General features: G+C 47.7%; 1 protein-coding gene across 1 annotated transcript; it reads right to left on the bottom strand.

The window, feature by feature from the left end:
• Positions 1-118: 118 nt before the first annotated feature.
• Positions 119-17,806, bottom strand: JCHAIN (joining chain of multimeric IgA and IgM). Its single transcript, XM_073340022.1, has 4 exons — positions 17,696-17,806; positions 4,011-4,143; positions 2,795-2,875; positions 119-1,821 (listed from the first exon to the last, which is right to left on the bottom strand). The coding sequence occupies exons 1-4, from the start codon at positions 17,757-17,759 to the stop codon at positions 1,620-1,622; spliced, it is 480 nt and encodes a 159-aa protein (XP_073196123.1). The 5' UTR covers positions 17,760-17,806; the 3' UTR covers positions 119-1,619.
• Between the last annotated feature and the right edge of the window lie 841 nt (positions 17,807-18,647).

Below are 18,647 nucleotides of genomic sequence, written 5' to 3'. Positions count from 1 at the left end.
GAGCCATAACTATAGTCAGTTATTTAGTGCAAATTCTTCTTCTTCACCTTGAAGATTGGAGGAAAACCAGTAGAGACCAGATTCTTCCTTTTAATACCATTTACAATTCACACACAGATAGTTGCAGAAAAATCTATTTAATTATTTCAATCTTGCTAACAAAGCTGAAATCATGGGTACATAGCTCTTGCTCTATTTTGTTACTACACGAAATATGCCAGGGTTTCTCAGAATAGTCTAGGGATGTGCAACCAATTTTTATAATGGGGAGGAATGTATGAGCCTTCTCAGGGGTAATGCTGCACACAGTTTATGGACTTTCATATATGACTGCCTAGTGAAAACACAAGGTATGACGCACTCAAATGTGATGAATGGTGCGACGTAATATCAGCCTCTTTGATAGGTGAGAATTCCTTCTACAAACAAGAGAAAGGAATCTGGTGTAGAGGACTGGAAGGAAGCCCTAACTAGGGCCCCATTCTTGCAATCAGATCGTGTAAGCCCAAAGGCCGTCAGTGCACCTCTGAATGCAGAATCAGGACCTAGACCATTTATTTATTTCTTTAAACTGAAAGAAATAAGTGGTTCTCCACAGTGTTAGATGAATTGGAGACAGCATTAATAATTGTCAGCATGGAAACACAGAGCAGTGAAATATCACTGGGCAGTAGCTCAATCTCAAATATATAGTGAAAGAATAATGTACCATTCCTGTAACACATGCTATTTTGGCACCATTTAAAAATACTCAAGAGCAGCAGCATCTTCAGTCTTCTCTAAATATGCTGAGATACACTGAGAATGTGATTTTCAAAGCCACATAAGGGATTAATAGAAAGTGGGTTTCCAAATCCCATAGGCATCTTTGAAAGCCCCGTCCTGAATGGCCTCCTTCTCAATAATGGCACTGATTTCTATTATGCTCGTAGGTGGAAGTGTAACAATATGGTCTTGTGTTACTTAAAGTTTGTGCAAAGGATTACTTTAGATAATTTAAGTGGGGGGTTTCCAAAAGAACACAAACAAGGGGCCATCTCAAATTGCACACTGATATTTTATGTGCGGTGGCGTTATCTCTCGGGGCTAAAAGGTATTGTATTAACCAAAAAGACCATGACATTGGAGAAATTGCTTTGGAAAACATAATTGTGGAAATCTGAATCCAAACACTGGCATGGCATTTGGATTTCACTGTTTCTATGTACAGAGAGAAGAACAAATCCTGCCTTTGTTACTAGGGCAAAACTCCCACTGACTGTAATGAAAGTCTTGTCTGAAGGAGGACTGAATGAAAACTGTCCAAGCCAGATCCCCCACTGGGGTAAGTTAGTGTAGCTCCCATGATTTCAAGGCAGTTACATTGATTTATACCAGCTGAGGATCTGCCCCACAATATAGGATTTTTCCCACCAGGCATAATTGGCTTAACTATTCCGTTATATTTATAACCACCATGTGCTATAGAAGGAAGGCATTACTTTTCATGTAGCTAACACATTAACTGTGAGGAGCTGATATTTCAGACACTGTCTTTCTTACCATGCTAACATAAATGTGTTTTGGTCTGTGGGGGCAGATTACAGAATAACCAGGCACTCTAACAGCAGTGGTTTAATCTAATTAGCGTAGCAGGATTCCGGAGTCAGGGCTGCTCGGAGGGTGTTGGTCTCCCCGCCGTAGAAAAACGGGAAGGTCGTGGTGTAGCACTTGTTCCTGTCATAGGTGTAGCAGGTATCAGAAATGCTGCAGTTGTTGCTCTGCTCAGCAGTAACTACCTGGTCACCTACCTCCACTTCTGTGGGATCACATTTTTTGCAGCTGGAAGACAGATAGGATGGAATGCATGTTAGGCAGTGGTCACTGAAAGAGGCCACCGCACAGGAGAGGGCTCAAGTCCTCATTGCTACTTTGGCAGTCACACGTCAGTCGGGCTTTGCTGGAGCAGCCAGGCCCTATCCTGATTTAGGAGCAAATAGTCCAATTCTCTGGCACCAGGGCCAGCCCCCAAACCTTCAAAAATGATGAGTCAGGTCCCCAAAATGATGAGGTTGGTTAACAATAAACATGGGTTTCTTTTTATTTGCTTTTCAGTTTTTGAGCCTTCAGCGTGCAGTTGGGTCACTTTTTCAAGCTTTTCTCTGCAACCATGAGGGCTAGAAACTCACTTTCATCTTCAATGAAAACTGTGATTCTCCTCTGATCACAGGACTCCAGGAGCTGGAACTTTACTTAAAACACCAAATATTTCAAGACTCAGGATAAAATCCTGAGTTAGAGCAGCAGAGAATTTGACCCAACATCTTACATTTACACTGAATCTCACACACATTGGAGTCAGCCTTAGCCTGATCAGGCTCTGTGCAGAGGTGAGATCCCTGTCAGCTTCATCACTGTCTATGCTAGAAGTCAAGGTCTTGCTTTTGCCCCATGATCTCACACGGGAATTGGATTTTAATGTATTGGTGCTCTGTGCATCATGGCACTATTTTAAAAAATGACCTTTTATGAAGGGATTTGTTTAGTTTCTACACCTAAATTCACCATGGTAAATCCTGAATTTCCACTCCATAGGAAGGACAGGCTTGTGGTTAAGTCACTGGAGTGGAGGTTGGGGATTCTGTTCCCAAGCTCTGTAGCAGAATTCCCGTGACTTTGGACAAGCCACAAAACTTCTCCCTCAATTCCCATATCTGTCTAATGGGATGTGGTGAGGATTAATTCATTGATGTTTGGACAGAGTGATGGAAGGGCAAAGTGTTCTGAAATTAATGCAGTAAAGACAATTACTCACAGCTCAGACAGCCGGTAGACAAAGGTGGTTCTCACTGGTGAGGTGGGATCAGTGATATTCTGTCTGCTCATCAGGGGGACTCTAAGGGGAAAAAAAAAAAAGAACAGGACTATCAAGTGACCACAAATTAATGAATTCTGCAAGCTCCACAATGTGTCATGATTGTTCTGATTCACAGAATCCAAGTTCTTATCTTTTTCTGTGTTCAGATATTTTCATCTCTTCCCCTTCCACTCCCCATGAAGTTTCAGATACTTGATCTGTAGAACGGATATGTGTTATACCTGACTGAGCCTTCAAATACCCTCAAGAGCAACAGGGTCTTTCTTGCATCATTGCCAGACACCACCATGGAAAGACTGGAGAGTGTCAAAGCATTGCACCGTGTTAGGCCACTAGTGAGTAATGGAACAATTTCCACAAGTGCCACTTGCCACAGATTATGCTTTCAGTAATGACATCATGGCACTGATGTTCCTCTTGCCCTCTCTTGAGCTGGTGGAAACTGGGACACAACACATATGAGACTAGCTCACTTTCAGGTGGCTGGGTGGGTGGGTGACTGACTCGCTCCCTTTCTTAAAGTGAGCCCTTCCTGAACTCCCATGGCTCCAGTGCTGCCCTCCTTACTCAGACAAAACGTCCCTCACTCAGTGCGAGTAAAGAGTGCAGAATTAGGCCCTGTGAGCAGACAATTAATTAGCTGATTGCAGCATGGGAGTTTGGCATTCCCTGAGAAATCCGGCATTGGCCTCTCCCAGGGACAAACTCTCAGATTTTTTGGACCAGGAGTCCACTCTGGAATGGCAATCCTATGTTCTGTGCCAGCCAATGTCCCTCATTATCAGGACAGGAGAAAGGCTACTCTTGTCTCCTTCCATGTATCTTACAAAGCTACTGTCAACCCTTCAGAAACATTTCTGAGCTGTGTTTTGGACTGGTGGAAAAAGCACCATGCAGCTGGAATTCAGCAACATGTAGTGTGACTTGGACCATTTTCCACTAGTCTACGGTACTATACACTACAGCCCATTAGAGCACTAGGTGGGTGTCAATGAAATCCTAATTACTTACACTATAACATGAAAACCAGGACATAATGAAACACGATCATGTCCCATAACTAATATGCTGAAGTGAGACAAAGAAAAGGAACCTGGTGGGCCGTGTCACCTCATCTTTACCTACTTCAAATCAAGCATTGTTTGCCACTTACATGACTCGTATGTTTCTCACCAGGACTTCTTCCTCGGGGTTGTCTTTAGAAGGGACAAACCTTGAGGTCACCCTTGCACATTTACACTTGTTATCAACTAGGACGTGCTCTTTCGCCTCCTCATCCTCATAACCTGGGAACACAGGATGGGTTTTAAAAGGAGAGAAAAACAAGAGAAAAGAAAATTCTTGCCAGTTCCTGGAATTGATTTACTGTATTGTTCGGACATCTTATCAACCGCTCAGTAATGTCCAATGTGGTTCTCATCTAACATCTGTTCAGTCATTGCAGGCCCTCCTGCAAAACTGAATCCCTCACTGCTCAGCCCCAAAGTCAGCATGGTCTCCTTTCACCACTTACTCGAACAGCTGGGTCTGAAATGGAGAGGAAGTAGGGAAGGAAGTCAGAAATGATGCATAGCTGGAGAGGGTCTGAGAGACGAAAGGTGCAGGTTTCCTGTTAAACAGGTGTAAGCAGTGTCAGGATGAGCTCCACCCTGACATCTGGTGGTGAGGTGTGGCAAGTTGTGGAAAAGAACTTCAGGGGCCGATCTCATTTGCATAGGCACACCCACCACGCCTAGAATGAGACCATAGCTGCCCAAATGGTCACTTTGGCTGCTGTGGGATCCCCAGTGTCTCTGTTATTGGGGCAGGAAGAATAAATTGCTATTACCCTGATTATGGGAACTGTGCTTGGAACTGTACGTGGCCTTTTGTTATGATGGAGGGATTCACCATCAACTAAGTAGCACTCGCTAGGCAAGGGTCATGGGTTCCAAAACTGTGTGAATGGAGAGAGGCTGGGGACAAGTATTAATACTTGGTGGCATGGGCCCCTTGGTGAGGGCCTTACATGCTGATTGCACTTCCTCCTCTCTCCACTGTGGAATATCAGAGCTAATTTTGATTTCATTAGAAGTCTAGTTATAGGCTGCTGAGCTCACTTTGGGCTGACAGTGCACCAGCACTGGGGCTCCCCTACTATAAGCTGAATTCACCTAAGAGCTGAAATCACTGAGTGTTGTGTTAAGTAGTGGGGGAGCCTGAAGATATATTGTGGAGCAATTTGCGGGACGGCTGGTGAAGCAGTTCGACGCGGAGCAGTGTGTGGATGGCAGGAGCTGCTTGTGGGCCGTGGAGCTGAGTGAAGGAGTTCATGGGGCGGCTGGCGGAGCGGAGCGCAGCTGAGTGAAGGAGTTCATGGGGCGGCTGGCGGAGTGGAGCGCAGCTGAGCGAAGGAGTTCGTGGGGCGGCTGGCGGAGCGGAGCGCCGCTATGGAGCTATGGGGCGGTCAGCTTCAGATCACGTAAGGTGCCTCTTACCCCTGTCCCATTTCCACCCAGATTGGGAGGTAAAGCTCCGCCGATAAACTTTCGAACTCTGGGGCTGCCCTGACCAGGGACAGAGACTTTTGGGGCATTGGACTTTTGGGACTTTGGGTGATTTGGGGTTGCTGGACTCAAGAACCAAAGGGAAAAGGGCATGCCCCAATTTGCCTGGGGTGGGGTTGTTTTTGCTCATGGGTTGTGTTATGAATCCTGTTGGTGGTGTTTCCCCAACATAATGCCACATTGTTTCTCTCTGTTATTAAAAGACTTTTGCTACACTCAGACTATGTGCTTGCGAGAGGGGAAGTATTGCCTCTTGGAGGCGCCCAGCGGGGGTGGTATATATTGGTCCCAGGTCACTGGGTGGGGGCTCGAGCCGGTTTGCATTGTGTTATTGGAATGGAACCCCTAGATATTGAACCCGGCCCTTGTTGCTGCCAACTCTGACGGGCAGAAGGGTTACATTTTTGGGGGCTCGTCCGGGATCGCCTGGGTCAGTACCCCTCGCAAGCACCTGTTGAGTGATCCACTACATTGGGAAACAATTTATATTTTTTTTTGTTTGTGCTTATATTTTGAGGAAATTACTGTTTGTATAATGGCTAATATGTCAGGTTTGTTGGGCCCTGGCTCAGCAGCTTCTAGCTCAGAGGCTGCAGCCTCGGCTGATGATTGGACAAAAGCTCTGGGGCAAATATTGGAAAAGGTTGTGCTTCCCCATGCTGAGTCAGACTCTTGTCGTAAGTTAAGATTATTTGCTGGGGAGGAGGAGTTTGAACCCTGGTTAGAGCATACCACTGAAATGCTGCAAGAGTGGGCCGTACCAGATGCAGAAAAGCGAAGATGCCTTATAGAGAGCCTTGGCGGCCCAGCATTAGATGTGATTCGCACCCTGAAGCTCATTGACCCTGGGGTCAGTGTGAAGGACTGCCTAGAGGCCCTTGAACACAACTTTGGGAGCGTAGAGGGCCTTGAAGACAGCTACTGTAAGTTCCTTAATTCCCGACAACAAAAGGGCGAGAAGGCTTCAGCCTACATACAGAGACTGGAGAGACTGCTTCAGAGAGCTGTCATGAGGGGAGCAGTGACTGCTGAGCAGATGGATCAGACCAGACTGGCTCAAATTGTAAGAGGAACTCAGTATCAGAACCCGATTCTACTTCATCTCCGGCTAAGAGAACGACGGGAACATCCCCCAAGTTACTCCCAGCTGATAAAAGAGGTCCGAGAGGAGGAAGAAAGGCAGGCTGCCAGTGAGTTTTGGGAAGCCCAAACATCGGAGCCAGCCAGCACAACACCACTGCAAATGGCCAGTGTACTGATGGTGAGCACCAGAGAGGAACTTGCCCAACAAATGCAGGTCCTGACGGAACGGATAGCTGAGCTGCAAAGTACCGTTGACCGAGTTAAGACTTCTAGGAATAAGAAGCCTCAAACTGTGGCGATTGAGAAGCCCGCACTTAGAGCCACCATCCCCCCCAGGCGAAGGGGGAAAGGTCAATTCTTCTGCTACCGATGTGGTCAGGATGGACACAGTGCTGCCAAGTGCCGTAATGAAGAAAACCCCTCCTTAGTGTATGGAAAGCTGAGGATCAGTTGGGAGAGATCCGGTAGCTGCCAGAGGGTCTGGGGACGGGGACCCCCCAGGTCTGCAGGATTTGAAGATTCCCCCAGAAAAGACTGTCCAGCTGGGATCCCTGCAGGACTGATAGGGCCTCGAGCAGAGGTCATGGTGAGGATCGAAGGGGTGGAGTGTAAAGCAGTGCTTGACACTGGATCTCAAGTGACTATTATATTTCAGTCATTCTACCAACAGATGCTTAGGCACCTGCCTATACAGCCACTGACTGGCCTTGGCCTATGTGGCCTCAGCATGGATGAATACCCCTATCAAGGGTATGTCATAGTGCACCTGGAATTCCCAGAGGAGGTTGCTGGGGTAAGAGAAGAGGTAGACACAGCTGCCTTAATATGCCCTGACCCTAAAGGGACTTCTGATGTGTCTGTGCTGATAGGGACCAACTCCAGTCTCTTCAAGGTACTCGCGGATTACTGCAGAAGGCGGGCTGGGGACCAGTACCTGAATACCCTGATGATCCATACGCTTTGTGCTGAAGCCTATAGGAAAATTGAGAGCGCTAAAAGGGACACATCTGAGCTACCGCTTGGGGCACTGAAGTACGCGGGCATAACCCCCTTAGTAGTGCCTGCAAGGACGGAGCAAGAAGTGCTTGTCATGAGTACCTGTCTGAAAGGCAGTAAAGGGACGTTAGCAATGATAGAGCAGCCGATGGGAGGAGAGCTCCCTGAAGGAGTGCTGGTCCCCAGTGGAGTCATAACCCTACCTGCTGAAGCCCAGGAAAGGGTGACTATATTGATTGCTAATGAAACGAGTCGTGATATTTTTGTGAAGCAAGGACAAAAGATAGCAGACCTTTTTGAGCCTGAGTCGATTGTAAAACCCCAGTATGAAACTCCAGTTTCGGCAATAGACCCAGCAAAGTTTGACTTTGGAGATTCACCAGTGTCCGAGGACTGGAAAGATCGCCTGAGGGAGAAACTTTGTGAAAGATCCAAGGTGTTCTCACTGCATGAGTGGGATGTGGGATGTGCAAAAGGAGTAGAGCACAATATCAGACTACATGACTCTCGACCTTTCAGGGAGAGATCTAGGAAGATTGCTCTCTCTGAGATGGAAGATGTGCGACATCATCTTCAGGAGCTGGCTGCGAATGGCATCATTACAGAGTCCCGCAGCCCATACGCCTCACCCATTGTGGTAGTCCGCAAAAAGAATGGGAAAATCCGGATGTGTATTGACTACCGCACCCTAAACAGCCGTACTGTGGTCGACCAGTACACTATGCCTCGAGTGCAAGACGCCTTAGACTGTTTGCTGGGAAGCCAGTGGTTCTCTGTGTTGGATCTTCGAAGTGGATACTACCAGATCCCTCTGGGAGAAGAAGATAAGGAGAAGACAGCCTTCATCTGCCCATTAGGGTTTTATGAGTTTGAACGCATGCCCCAAGGGATTTCTGGAGCACCTGCCACCTTTCAACGTCTCATGGAGAAAGTTGTGGGAGACATGAATTTACTGCAAGTGTTAGTTTATTTGGATGACCTGATTGTGTTTGGAAGAACCTTAGAGGAGCATGAAGAAAGACTTCTTAAAGTGCTTGATAGGTTGGAGGATTATGGTCTGAAGCTTTCAATTGACAAATGCCAGTTCTGCAGAACCTCAGTGAAGTATGTGGGTCACATTGTGTCCCAAGAAGGTGTGAGTACTGATCCTGATAAAATAGAAGCACTCACTACATGGCCACGTCCAAGTAACTACAGAGAACTCAAGACCTTCCTTGGATTTAGTGGCTACTACCGCAGATTTGTGAAAAACTATGCTACGATTGTAAAGCCTCTGAATGATCTTACCAGGGGACATCAGTTCAGCAAGAACAAATCTAAGTCCAAGAATAAGGGGAGGTCCCCAAAGCCTCCTGTGCAGAGACACAATGGCCCCTTTGCACCATTTGGGCCACGGTGGGATGAGAGATGTGAAAGGGCTTTTCAAGAAATCATTACTTGCCTAACTCATGCTCCAGTCCTAGTTTTTGCTGACCCAAGCAAACCATTTATCCTGCATACTGATGCCAGTTTGGAGGGTCTGGGAGCAGTCCTGTACCAGGAAGTGGAAGGCAAATGTAAACCTGTAGCCTTTGCCAGCCGAGGATTGTCTGATAGTGAAACTCGCTATCCCACCCACAAGCTGGAGTTTTTGGCCTTGAAATGGGCCATCACTGAGAAATTTCGAGACTACTTGTATGGTGCTCAGTTCCAGGTGTGGACAGATAACAATCCACTGACTTATGTGTTAACAAGTGCTAAGCTGGATGCTACAGGGCAGAGATGGGTGGCCGCCTTGGCTAGCTATGAGTTCAGCATTCAGTACCGATCAGGGAGAAGCAATGTAGATGCAGATGCATTGTCCAGGCGTCCGCAGGCTCCAGAAGTTGCTGTGATACCCACAGATGGAGTGAGAGCTATTTGCAGTGTGAGTCGCCGAGAGCCAGAGGCCCGTGAAGACTTTCAGGGATGTGTTGCAGAAGCTTTGGGCCTGCCCCCTGAATGCATGCCTTCTGCTTCGGTGAACTATATTGCATTAGACCAATCTCCTTTGCCCATGCTCAATGCGGCTGACTGGCAAGAAGCCCAGCGGCAAGATATTGACATTCGTGATACACTACTTGCCAAAAGGGAGGGGCGAAGCCCAACTGCGGTTGTCCCACCTAACCCGGAGGGTAAACTACTATTGAGAGAATGGACCAAACTAAAACTGATTCAGGGAGTGCTACACCGAATGACCACTGACCCTTTACAAAAACAACGAGCACAACTAGTACTGCCAAAAAAGTACAGAGCCCTGGCCATGAGGGCCCTGCATGATGACTTTGGGCATTTAGGGATGGAGAGGACCCTGGAACTTATTCGTAGTAGGTTCTATTGGCCCCGAATGGCTGAAGATGTTCGCAGGAAATGTGAGACTTGCGCTCGATGTGTTCAAAGGAAAACTCTGCCCACGAGGGCTGCATATCTCAAGAACATCACCAGCAACAAACCTTTGGAGTTGGTATGCATTGATTTCTTGTCTGTAGAGGTAGACAAGAGGAATGTTGGAAACATTCTAGTAGTGACTGACCATTTTACACGGTATGCACAAGCATATCCCACACGTGATCAGAGGGCCACCACCGTTGCTCGAGTATTGTGGGACAAATATTTCTCAGTCTATGGATTCCCGGCTCGGATACACTCTGATCAGGGGCGGGATTTTGAGAGTCACCTTCTGAAGGAGGTGCTGAAGATAGCAGGAATTAAAAAGTCTAGGACAACGCCTTATCACCCCCAAGGTGATCCTCAGCCAGAGAGGTTCAATCGAACCCTATTAGATATGTTGGGAACTTTGCGACCAGAGCAGAAGGCAACCTGGAGCCAGCATGTCGCATTTCTGGTGCATGCCTACAATGCCACAAAGAACGATGCTACGGGAGTCACCCCATATCTCTTGATGTTTGGGCGAGAACCAAGATTACCCATAGACTTGTGCTTTGGTGTATCAGAGGATGGAGATAGCTATGAAACTCATCAGCAATATGTATCCCGACTAAGAGAAAAGCTGCGGGATGCTTATCGCTTAGCTACCGCTGCGGCTCGGAAGAACGCAGACCGCAACAAACATCGATATGATGCTAGAGTGCGTTCGCAGGAGCTCCAGCCGGGGGACAGAGTCCTGCTGCGAAATTTGGGTATTGCTGGCAAACACAAGATAGCTGACAGATGGAAGGCAATACCTTACCTGGTGATGGAAAAGCTGGGAGATCTGCCGGTCTACAAGATCAAACCTGAAGACGGTCCAGGGCAAATAAAGACGGTGCATAGAAACCTTTTGCTCCCTGTGGGGGAATTGGTAAGCACCCCTTGTGAGATGGGCCACGGCAGGGCCGCCGGGCAGAACAGAGGTGCTAGACCAAAGCCGCCATCCAACACAGACAGTGGGCCCCCTGCAGCTAACTTACCCCTATTCTGCACATCTGAGAGTGAGTCTGAGGAGGAAGACACAACCCTGGTGTATCCTGGGATGGAGACAAGATTTCAGTCTCGATCAGCTGAACCAAACGAGAGTTCTCCCTTTTCCGCCCTAAACCCATTGGCGGAACTATTTAGGCCCCTTTCTGATACCCCGGTGCTGCTGATGAGACCCCCCTGTGATGACAAACACAGGTTATTGGACAATGGGGACAGACAGGTAGAGGATGTCCTGGGCACCTTGGACCCTCCAGCGTTAGAACTAGGAGTGCAGGGGCCTACGCCAGTAGCCGAGGGACCCTCCAGGGAAGCCTCTCCATCCGTCACTCAAGAGGATGTTCCCCTTACTTCGGCAACAGAGATTCTCAATAGACGAGACAGGGTGATAAGACCAGTGAAACGGTTAACTTATGATGCACCTGGGGTGACTAGTGAGGAGCCAATACATTTAGCACACAGGCTTGTGGAAGCTAAAGTGGGCTTCCTGAGGCCCTTTGGAGGAAACCAATGAGTTGGTATAAAGGGAGTGTGATTTGTCGGGACGACAAAGTCTCGGCTGGGGGGAGGATGTAAGCAGTGTCAGGATGAGCTCCACCCTGACATCTGGTGGTGAGGTGTGGCAAGTTGTGGAAAAGAACTTCAGGGGCCGATCTCATTTGCATAGGCACACCCACCACGCCTAGAATGAGACCATAGCTGCCCAAATGGTCACTTTGGCTGCTGTGGGATCCCCAGTGTCTCTGTTATTGGGGCAGGAAGAATAAATTGCTATTACCCTGATTATGGGAACTGTGCTTGGAACTGTACGTGGCCTTTTGTTATGATGGAGGGATTCACCATCAACTAAGTAGCACTCGCTAGGCAAGGGTCATGGGTTCCAAAACTGTGTGAATGGAGAGAGGCTGGGGACAAGTATTAATACTTGGTGGCATGGGCCCCTTGGTGAGGGCCTTACATGCTGATTGCACTTCCTCCTCTCTCCACTGTGGAATATCAGAGCTAATTTTGATTTCATTAGAAGTCTAGTTATAGGCTGCTGAGCTCACTTTGGGCTGACAGTGCACCAGCACTGGGGCTCCCCTACTATAAGCTGAATTCACCTAAGAGCTGAAATCACTGAGTGTTGTGTTAAGTAGTGGGGGAGCCTGAAGATATATTGTGGAGCAATTTGCGGGACGGCTGGTGAAGCAGTTCGACGCGGAGCAGTGTGTGGATGGCAGGAGCTGCTTGTGGGCCGTGGAGCTGAGTGAAGGAGTTCATGGGGCGGCTGGCGGAGCGGAGCGCAGCTGAGTGAAGGAGTTCGTGGGGCGGCTGGCGGAGTGGAGCGCAGCTGAGCGAAGGAGTTCGTGGGGCGGCTGGCGGAGCGGAGCGCCGCTATGGAGCTATGGGGCGGTCAGCTTCAGATCACGTAAGGTGCCTCTTACCCCTGTCCCATTTCCACCCAGATTGGGAGGTAAAGCTCCGCCGATAAACTTTCGAACTCTGGGGCTGCCCTGACCAGGGACAGAGACTTTTGGGGCATTGGACTTTTGGGACTTTGGGTGATTTGGGGTTGCTGGACTCAAGAACCAAAGGGAAAAGGGCATGCCCCAATTTGCCTGGGGTGGGGTTGTTTTTGCTCATGGGTTGTGTTATGAATCCTGTTGGTGGTGTTTCCCCAACATAATGCCACATTGTTTCTCTCTGTTATTAAAAGACTTTTGCTACACTCAGACTATGTGCTTGCGAGAGGGGAAGTATTGCCTCTTGGAGGCGCCCAGCGGGGGTGGTATATATTGGTCCCAGGTCACTGGGTGGGGGCTCGAGCCGGTTTGCATTGTGTTATTGGAATGGAACCCCTAGATATTGAACCCGGCCCTTGTTGCTGCCAACTCTGACGGGCAGAAGGGTTACACAGGAGTGAAGAACCTGTGCCAATACCCCAGCGTTAGCCAAGGAAGATGTTCTGCTGCATGCCTGGCAGCTCAAGGGTTGTCTTTTGCTTCTTACGCAGAATATGAGGGAACCACAATGGATCGAGTATGGTCCAAATACCTGTGTATCCTAAACATAAATAACATGGAAAGCCTAGCCTCATATACACACTGGCTTCTGAAACAGAAGACCACGAGGGCCAATAGAGAGTTCACAAGCTATTTAAAGGGAAACCACTACCCCACTTCTGTACGTTAGGACCAACACAGAGCTCTGCCATCCCAAAGCTGGCTGGAGCATGAGCAGTAACAATCCCACCAGCATTCCAGCCTCTCCTCAGGGTGGTGGGGTCCGCCCTACACTGGGCAGCTTCAGCAGCACTGTCAGAATCAGTCCTAACTTCATAGTTACTCCTCCAAAGCAGAGGGAGAACACAATGGTCAGCTGGGAGTTCCCACTGGCAATTCTGAAACCCTTCAGCTAAAGTTTGGGCATTTTTATAGCTCCTAAGTAGTGACTTTGTCTTTACAAGGCCAAATTCACCCATAGCAGAAACAGATCCATAGACTTTGCTCGCGATGTACCTGGTGACGATAGCAGGGTTTGACCCGCCAACACTCAGGGCCAGTTCTCCAAAGGTAGAAACCAACTTCAGTGCAATATAACCCCTTGGGTGCCTGATTGTACATGTGCCACCAGAACTGCAAACCTGTGTGCAGACTGGAGAAATACAGCTGCAAATATCTAGCCAGGTCCCAGACGGTATGTGGGGCACCGCTGGAGCATTCACCGGGTTTGAAAGAGGACTCTGGCCGTTGGGGCTGGAGCCACTTGGTAAGAGTCAGCCTCAGGATCCCTTCCCACTCCTAGTTTGTTTGGGATCAGGCAGGAAAAAGAAAAGATTGAGACTGGCTGTGGGGGGAGGGAAAGCCACTCCAAAAACAAGGACCCAGCATTAACTATGGACCAGCTGGGAGGGTTTGAGCCAATGAACAGAGGTGGGTGGCAGAGGGAATAAGAGTCAGACTGAGATGGGGCAAGAGAAAAGAAAGAGCTGAGCAGGAGCAGCAGTACCCTGAGCTGGGGAGAGACTGAACCTGACCAAGGAGCTGCTTGGAGGAGAGCTGCCAGCTGCTGCCGCCGGCCAAAGGGGATCTTACTGACCCGCAGCATGCAGAGCTGAGACCACAGGGCAAGACACTAGACACACCAGTTTGAGCTCACAATCCGTGGCAGCCTCAGAGTGCACAGCAGACAGGCTTGACTAACCCCAGAGGAGAGGTGCAGGGCGGGGGTGGGGCGCCGCTGTGTAACTCCTACCAGAGAACCTGACCTGGGTCTGCTCCTGGGTTAGATACACGTGTTGTTGTGTTGTTAACCTGGTGCTCGCGCCAGGGGTTGACTCCCAGCCTCCTAGGAGGGAGGTTTGTGGCTGTCTGCTGAGGCACATGGCTGGGCCTAGGGACCCCCGCCCCCAACTCTGGGAATCCCCCATCTCACAGAGTGTGCTTCCTAGCTGAAGCAGACAGACATCAGATGTGCTTGCTCAGCTTGAGCTTGCGGGTTAAAAATAGCAGAGTAGTGGCCACAGCAGCACTGCTGGCAGCTTGGGCCAGCCACCCAACTATGTATCCGGGGGGCTGGGCAGGTTTGTACTCAGCTGGCTAGCCCGGGCTACCCCTGGCCACCCTGCTGCTTTGTAGTGTACGAGCTTGAGCAGAACTAGGACACATCTGTCTGTCTGCTTGAGCTGGGACGTACCCCTTAGGCCCCACTTAAGTTAAGCCCCTACTTTTTCATGGGACTCAAAAGTTTCATAGTCCTGAAGTGGCCCCGTGAAGGCCGGAGAATGGCGTTCTTTGAGTCACCACAGAGCTGGCTTTCTGCGGGGTCTTTTGCACACACCGTTGAACGCTTGAGTGCACCTGCTGCGTGAACATTTTTTTGTGCCCTGTCACGGGCTCCCACAAGTGAAGAATTCTATGGGTGGCACGTGCAGGGGATTGTACTCAGTGTGTGAGTGCAAACTTAGAGGCAGCATCTCATTTCAGATGCTAAGTGTTGCCCAGGATTCAGCGCTTCCCATTCCTGCACATTCCAAAGACTTTCCCTTCTTAACTGCCCTCTGGTGCTGTTTTAATTCTGACTGAAGCCTCTGCAAGCCCATTCCTCACGAGAAATAAAGGCACTGTTATCGAGTGGCTAGAGCAGTTCCCTGGGACTCAGGAGTCCTGCGGTTCTGTTCTTGGGTCTGCCACTGACCTGCTATGTAACCTTGAGAAAGTCACTTCACCTCTATATGCCTCATTTCCCATCCCCACCCCTGTGCAGTCTATTTAAGCAGGAAGCTCTTTGGGGCAGGTATTGTAGAGACACACAGTGAGAGACAGCACCTAGTCCAATGGAGCCCCACCCTACTTAGAGACCTGTAGGCACTAATGTAATGCAAAGAATGTAGCTAGAGTATAATTCTGTTTACACTGTACTCTTCTGATGCCATAGTACTTTCATATCCCCTTACTACAGGCCCAAAATACAGAACTCCATAATCGTATTTGACATATAACTATGAGTCAGGTTTCATGACCTTTATCCTTCTCTGCTCTCTGCCCCCTCCACAATCTAGGTAACTGATGAAACAAGAGCCTTTCCTCTGAAAGAATCGAGCCTTCCTGTGTCTCTGCCTCAGTGATTCTTGATCTCTTTTCACATTTCACCTCTATAGCCTTTTCTTCTTCCTCTCCATCGCCCTCTGCCGTTTTGTAACTGTATTATGTATTGCGTCTGTTACTGTTCTCCCCAAGGGTTTGATCTAAAGGCCACTGAAGTCAGTAGACTCCCACTAGCTTAGCCAGGCTTTGGATCAGACCCTAATTCTGTAACTGTATTATTCAGAGCAAATCATTAGTGAACATTTAGGAAGACATGCTCTAAAGACTGTTACGGTACGCTAAAAATAATGGGCCAGATTCATCCCTGTGGTGTAACTCCATTGACTTCACTTATAATAATAATAATTAATAATCAATGTAATTATATGTAATAATAATTGCTCTATAATTTTTGTAAAATTTAATACATCTTATAAATCACAAAAGTGAAAATACACCATCATCCCTGGCACTTCAGCTATATAATAATGTCTGCATGTCCCAGTGGAGCAACAAAGACTCCTTAGGAAAAGCAAAGTTTAGCAAAAAGAAAAGGAGTACTTGTGGCACCTTAGAGACTAACCAATTTATTTGAGCATAAGCTGTAGCGAAAGCTTATGCTCAAATAAATTGGTTAGTCTCTAAGGTGCCACAAGTATCCTTTGCTTTTTGCGACTACAGACTAACATCGCTGCTACTCTGAAACCTGTCAAAGTTTAGCAGTGGTTAAACAGGGCATCGGGAGAGCTGCTTATGAATGACTGAAGGTTGGATAAATCTATTCTGCATGTGGCTGAGTGTAAAATGGATTTGAGAAATGTCTCTCTTAACATTGGGTTGTCAAGTAAAATGCCATGATATATGGATATGGCATTCAATAAAATCCATAAACAATCATCTGCAGCATATTAAAGAAGCAAAGAAATTGCAAAATGGCTGCTCATGCACTGCTGAATTTTAAACCGTTTCCATTATTAAAGCAAGAATAAATCCAATTAGACCCAAAATGGATTCATTTAAAAACAAATGGGCCAAATTATGCTCCCAGAGAGGCACTTAGCTCACATAGACTTCACTGTGACTTGCACACACATTAGAGGCTGTAATAATTCCAATGAGAAGAAGCAAGTTCAACTTTCGGTTGACCTGGTGCATATTTGACAATCGACCACTGTCACCGATTACTGTACACTCCTGCAGCCAAATTCTGCACTCAGCTACATCTCTATGAAATCAATACTTTTAAAGAAATTATAAATTAATGCAAAATGTAGCCCTTAATGTTAGCAAGATTAGAGAAAATGCAGGATGTAATGGACCTGGGGGTGTACTGTTCCAATTAACAGCGGAATAGATTACAGAGAAGAATTTGACCTAAGTTACACCATTGTGTAAAAAAGTCACATCAAAATAGTCAGTATATACTACCTGTCAACCATTTTTTCTATTCTGTATGGACAAGATTCTTATCTCACTTAGACAAGTGTAACCCAGGAATATCTCCATTTAAATCAGCAGAGTTACGTGCTGTAAAACTACAGTGAGGGCAGAATCCAGCCCCATTGTAACAGGCAGATACACTCAGAAAGAAGTATTTAGAAGCCTTTAATTCTAGTTAGGCAAAGTCAGCCGTGTGAGCTTCCCAAGTGGGAGAAAGAGAAAACACCTGCACTTTCAGCTCATTGATGCAGAACCTCTGATTAAAACAGGGATTCTCAAACTGGGGGTTCTGACCCCTCAGGGGGTCGTGAGGTTATTATACGGGGGGGTTGTGGGCTGTCAGCCTCCACCCCAAACTCCGCTTCACCGCCAGCGTTAATAATAGTGTTAAATATATTTTAAAAGTTTTTAATTTATAAGGGGAATTGCACTCAGAGGCTTGCTGTGTGAAAGGGGTCACCAGTACAAAGGTCTGAGAACCACACAGCTAATACTAAGGCATTACTGAGTAGCTAGCGATCACTCCCTTAGCACTGCAACAGGGATTTTTCAAAACATCACTCTTTGGGTGCAGAGACAGACCAAGGCCCCAAGTCAAGTCCAGTGCAGATTGATTTCAGTGGGTGTTGGGTCCGGACCTAGCAGAAAGAGGCTTGCCTTGCCTGCCTATGAAGATCACTGATGACAGGTGACTGTTCAGCACAGCTACCCAAATGCAAGTTTATAGTTAAGCATCATTTATAATGGTCTTCATTTCATTTCACACCTACCTGCCACAAGAGCAGCCCCCAAGAAAACTGCCAGGACTCCCCACAGTAACAAAGAGGTCTTCATCCTGCCTTCCCTTCTTTTGAAGAACTTGAGTTTAGAGGAGTGTCATCTGCCTATAAGGGTGTGTGCAAATGATAGAGCTATTTGTTTCCTAAAATAACAGCCCAGGGTGCTAGCTCTCAAACACCGCTGTAAGATGTGGTTGGGGGTGTTGAAACCAGACACTGCAATTGGTTTAATGCTCAAGGGAAGATTTGGTTCTTTCAAAGATCTACTGATGGGTAGAATTATTGCAGCACTTTTAACTTGGTGTGCTGCCAAGCAAGCAGTAGGACAGCAAAGGATCCCAAAGGGGCACCAAATTATGCTGGCACGAGGGCCAGGATGGATCATGTTCATTCCTAGACCAGTGACATGTTTACAGGCAGTTACGCAGAGGGCTACAAGTGGGGGGTTGGGGAGGAGAGTGATTTCCAGATTGACAGTGGAGCACCACTCTTGCTTCTAGTCCTGAGATGTCCTGAGAAATCTGACTTTAAAATCACGTGTTCGGGCTACTATTATTTGTACTGTAGTAGCAGCTGGAGGATTCAGGCTCAGAGCCCCATTGTACTAGGCACTGTACAGATACATAGGAAGAGCCAGTCCCTGCCCCAGAGAGTTTATAATCTAAATAAAGGATGAAGGATAAACAGAAGTGAAGTGACAGAACTGGAAATAGAACTCAGGTTTCCTGAATCCCACCCTGGTGCTTTATCTGCTACAGAGCACTGCCTCTCTGCTTAGGAAAGCTAAGAGATGATTAGGCAGTAGTCATTGTACCTTTCCTTGCCTGTTAATGTCTGCATAGGCAGATTGGGGAACCCCTCTTCCCTTCTGACGCCCCCACAGGATACCAATGGACTTCGGTTACGGGGTGTAGATCCCATGATCAACTCAGTGACAGGATAG

This window comes from Lepidochelys kempii, chromosome 4 (genome assembly GCF_965140265.1).
Source record: "Lepidochelys kempii isolate rLepKem1 chromosome 4, rLepKem1.hap2, whole genome shotgun sequence".
In the NCBI taxonomy this organism is placed as follows: Eukaryota; Metazoa; Chordata; order Testudines; family Cheloniidae; genus Lepidochelys; species Lepidochelys kempii.
The sequence above is the reverse complement of the archived record's forward strand: the minus strand, read 5'-3'. Positions and strand labels throughout refer to the sequence as shown.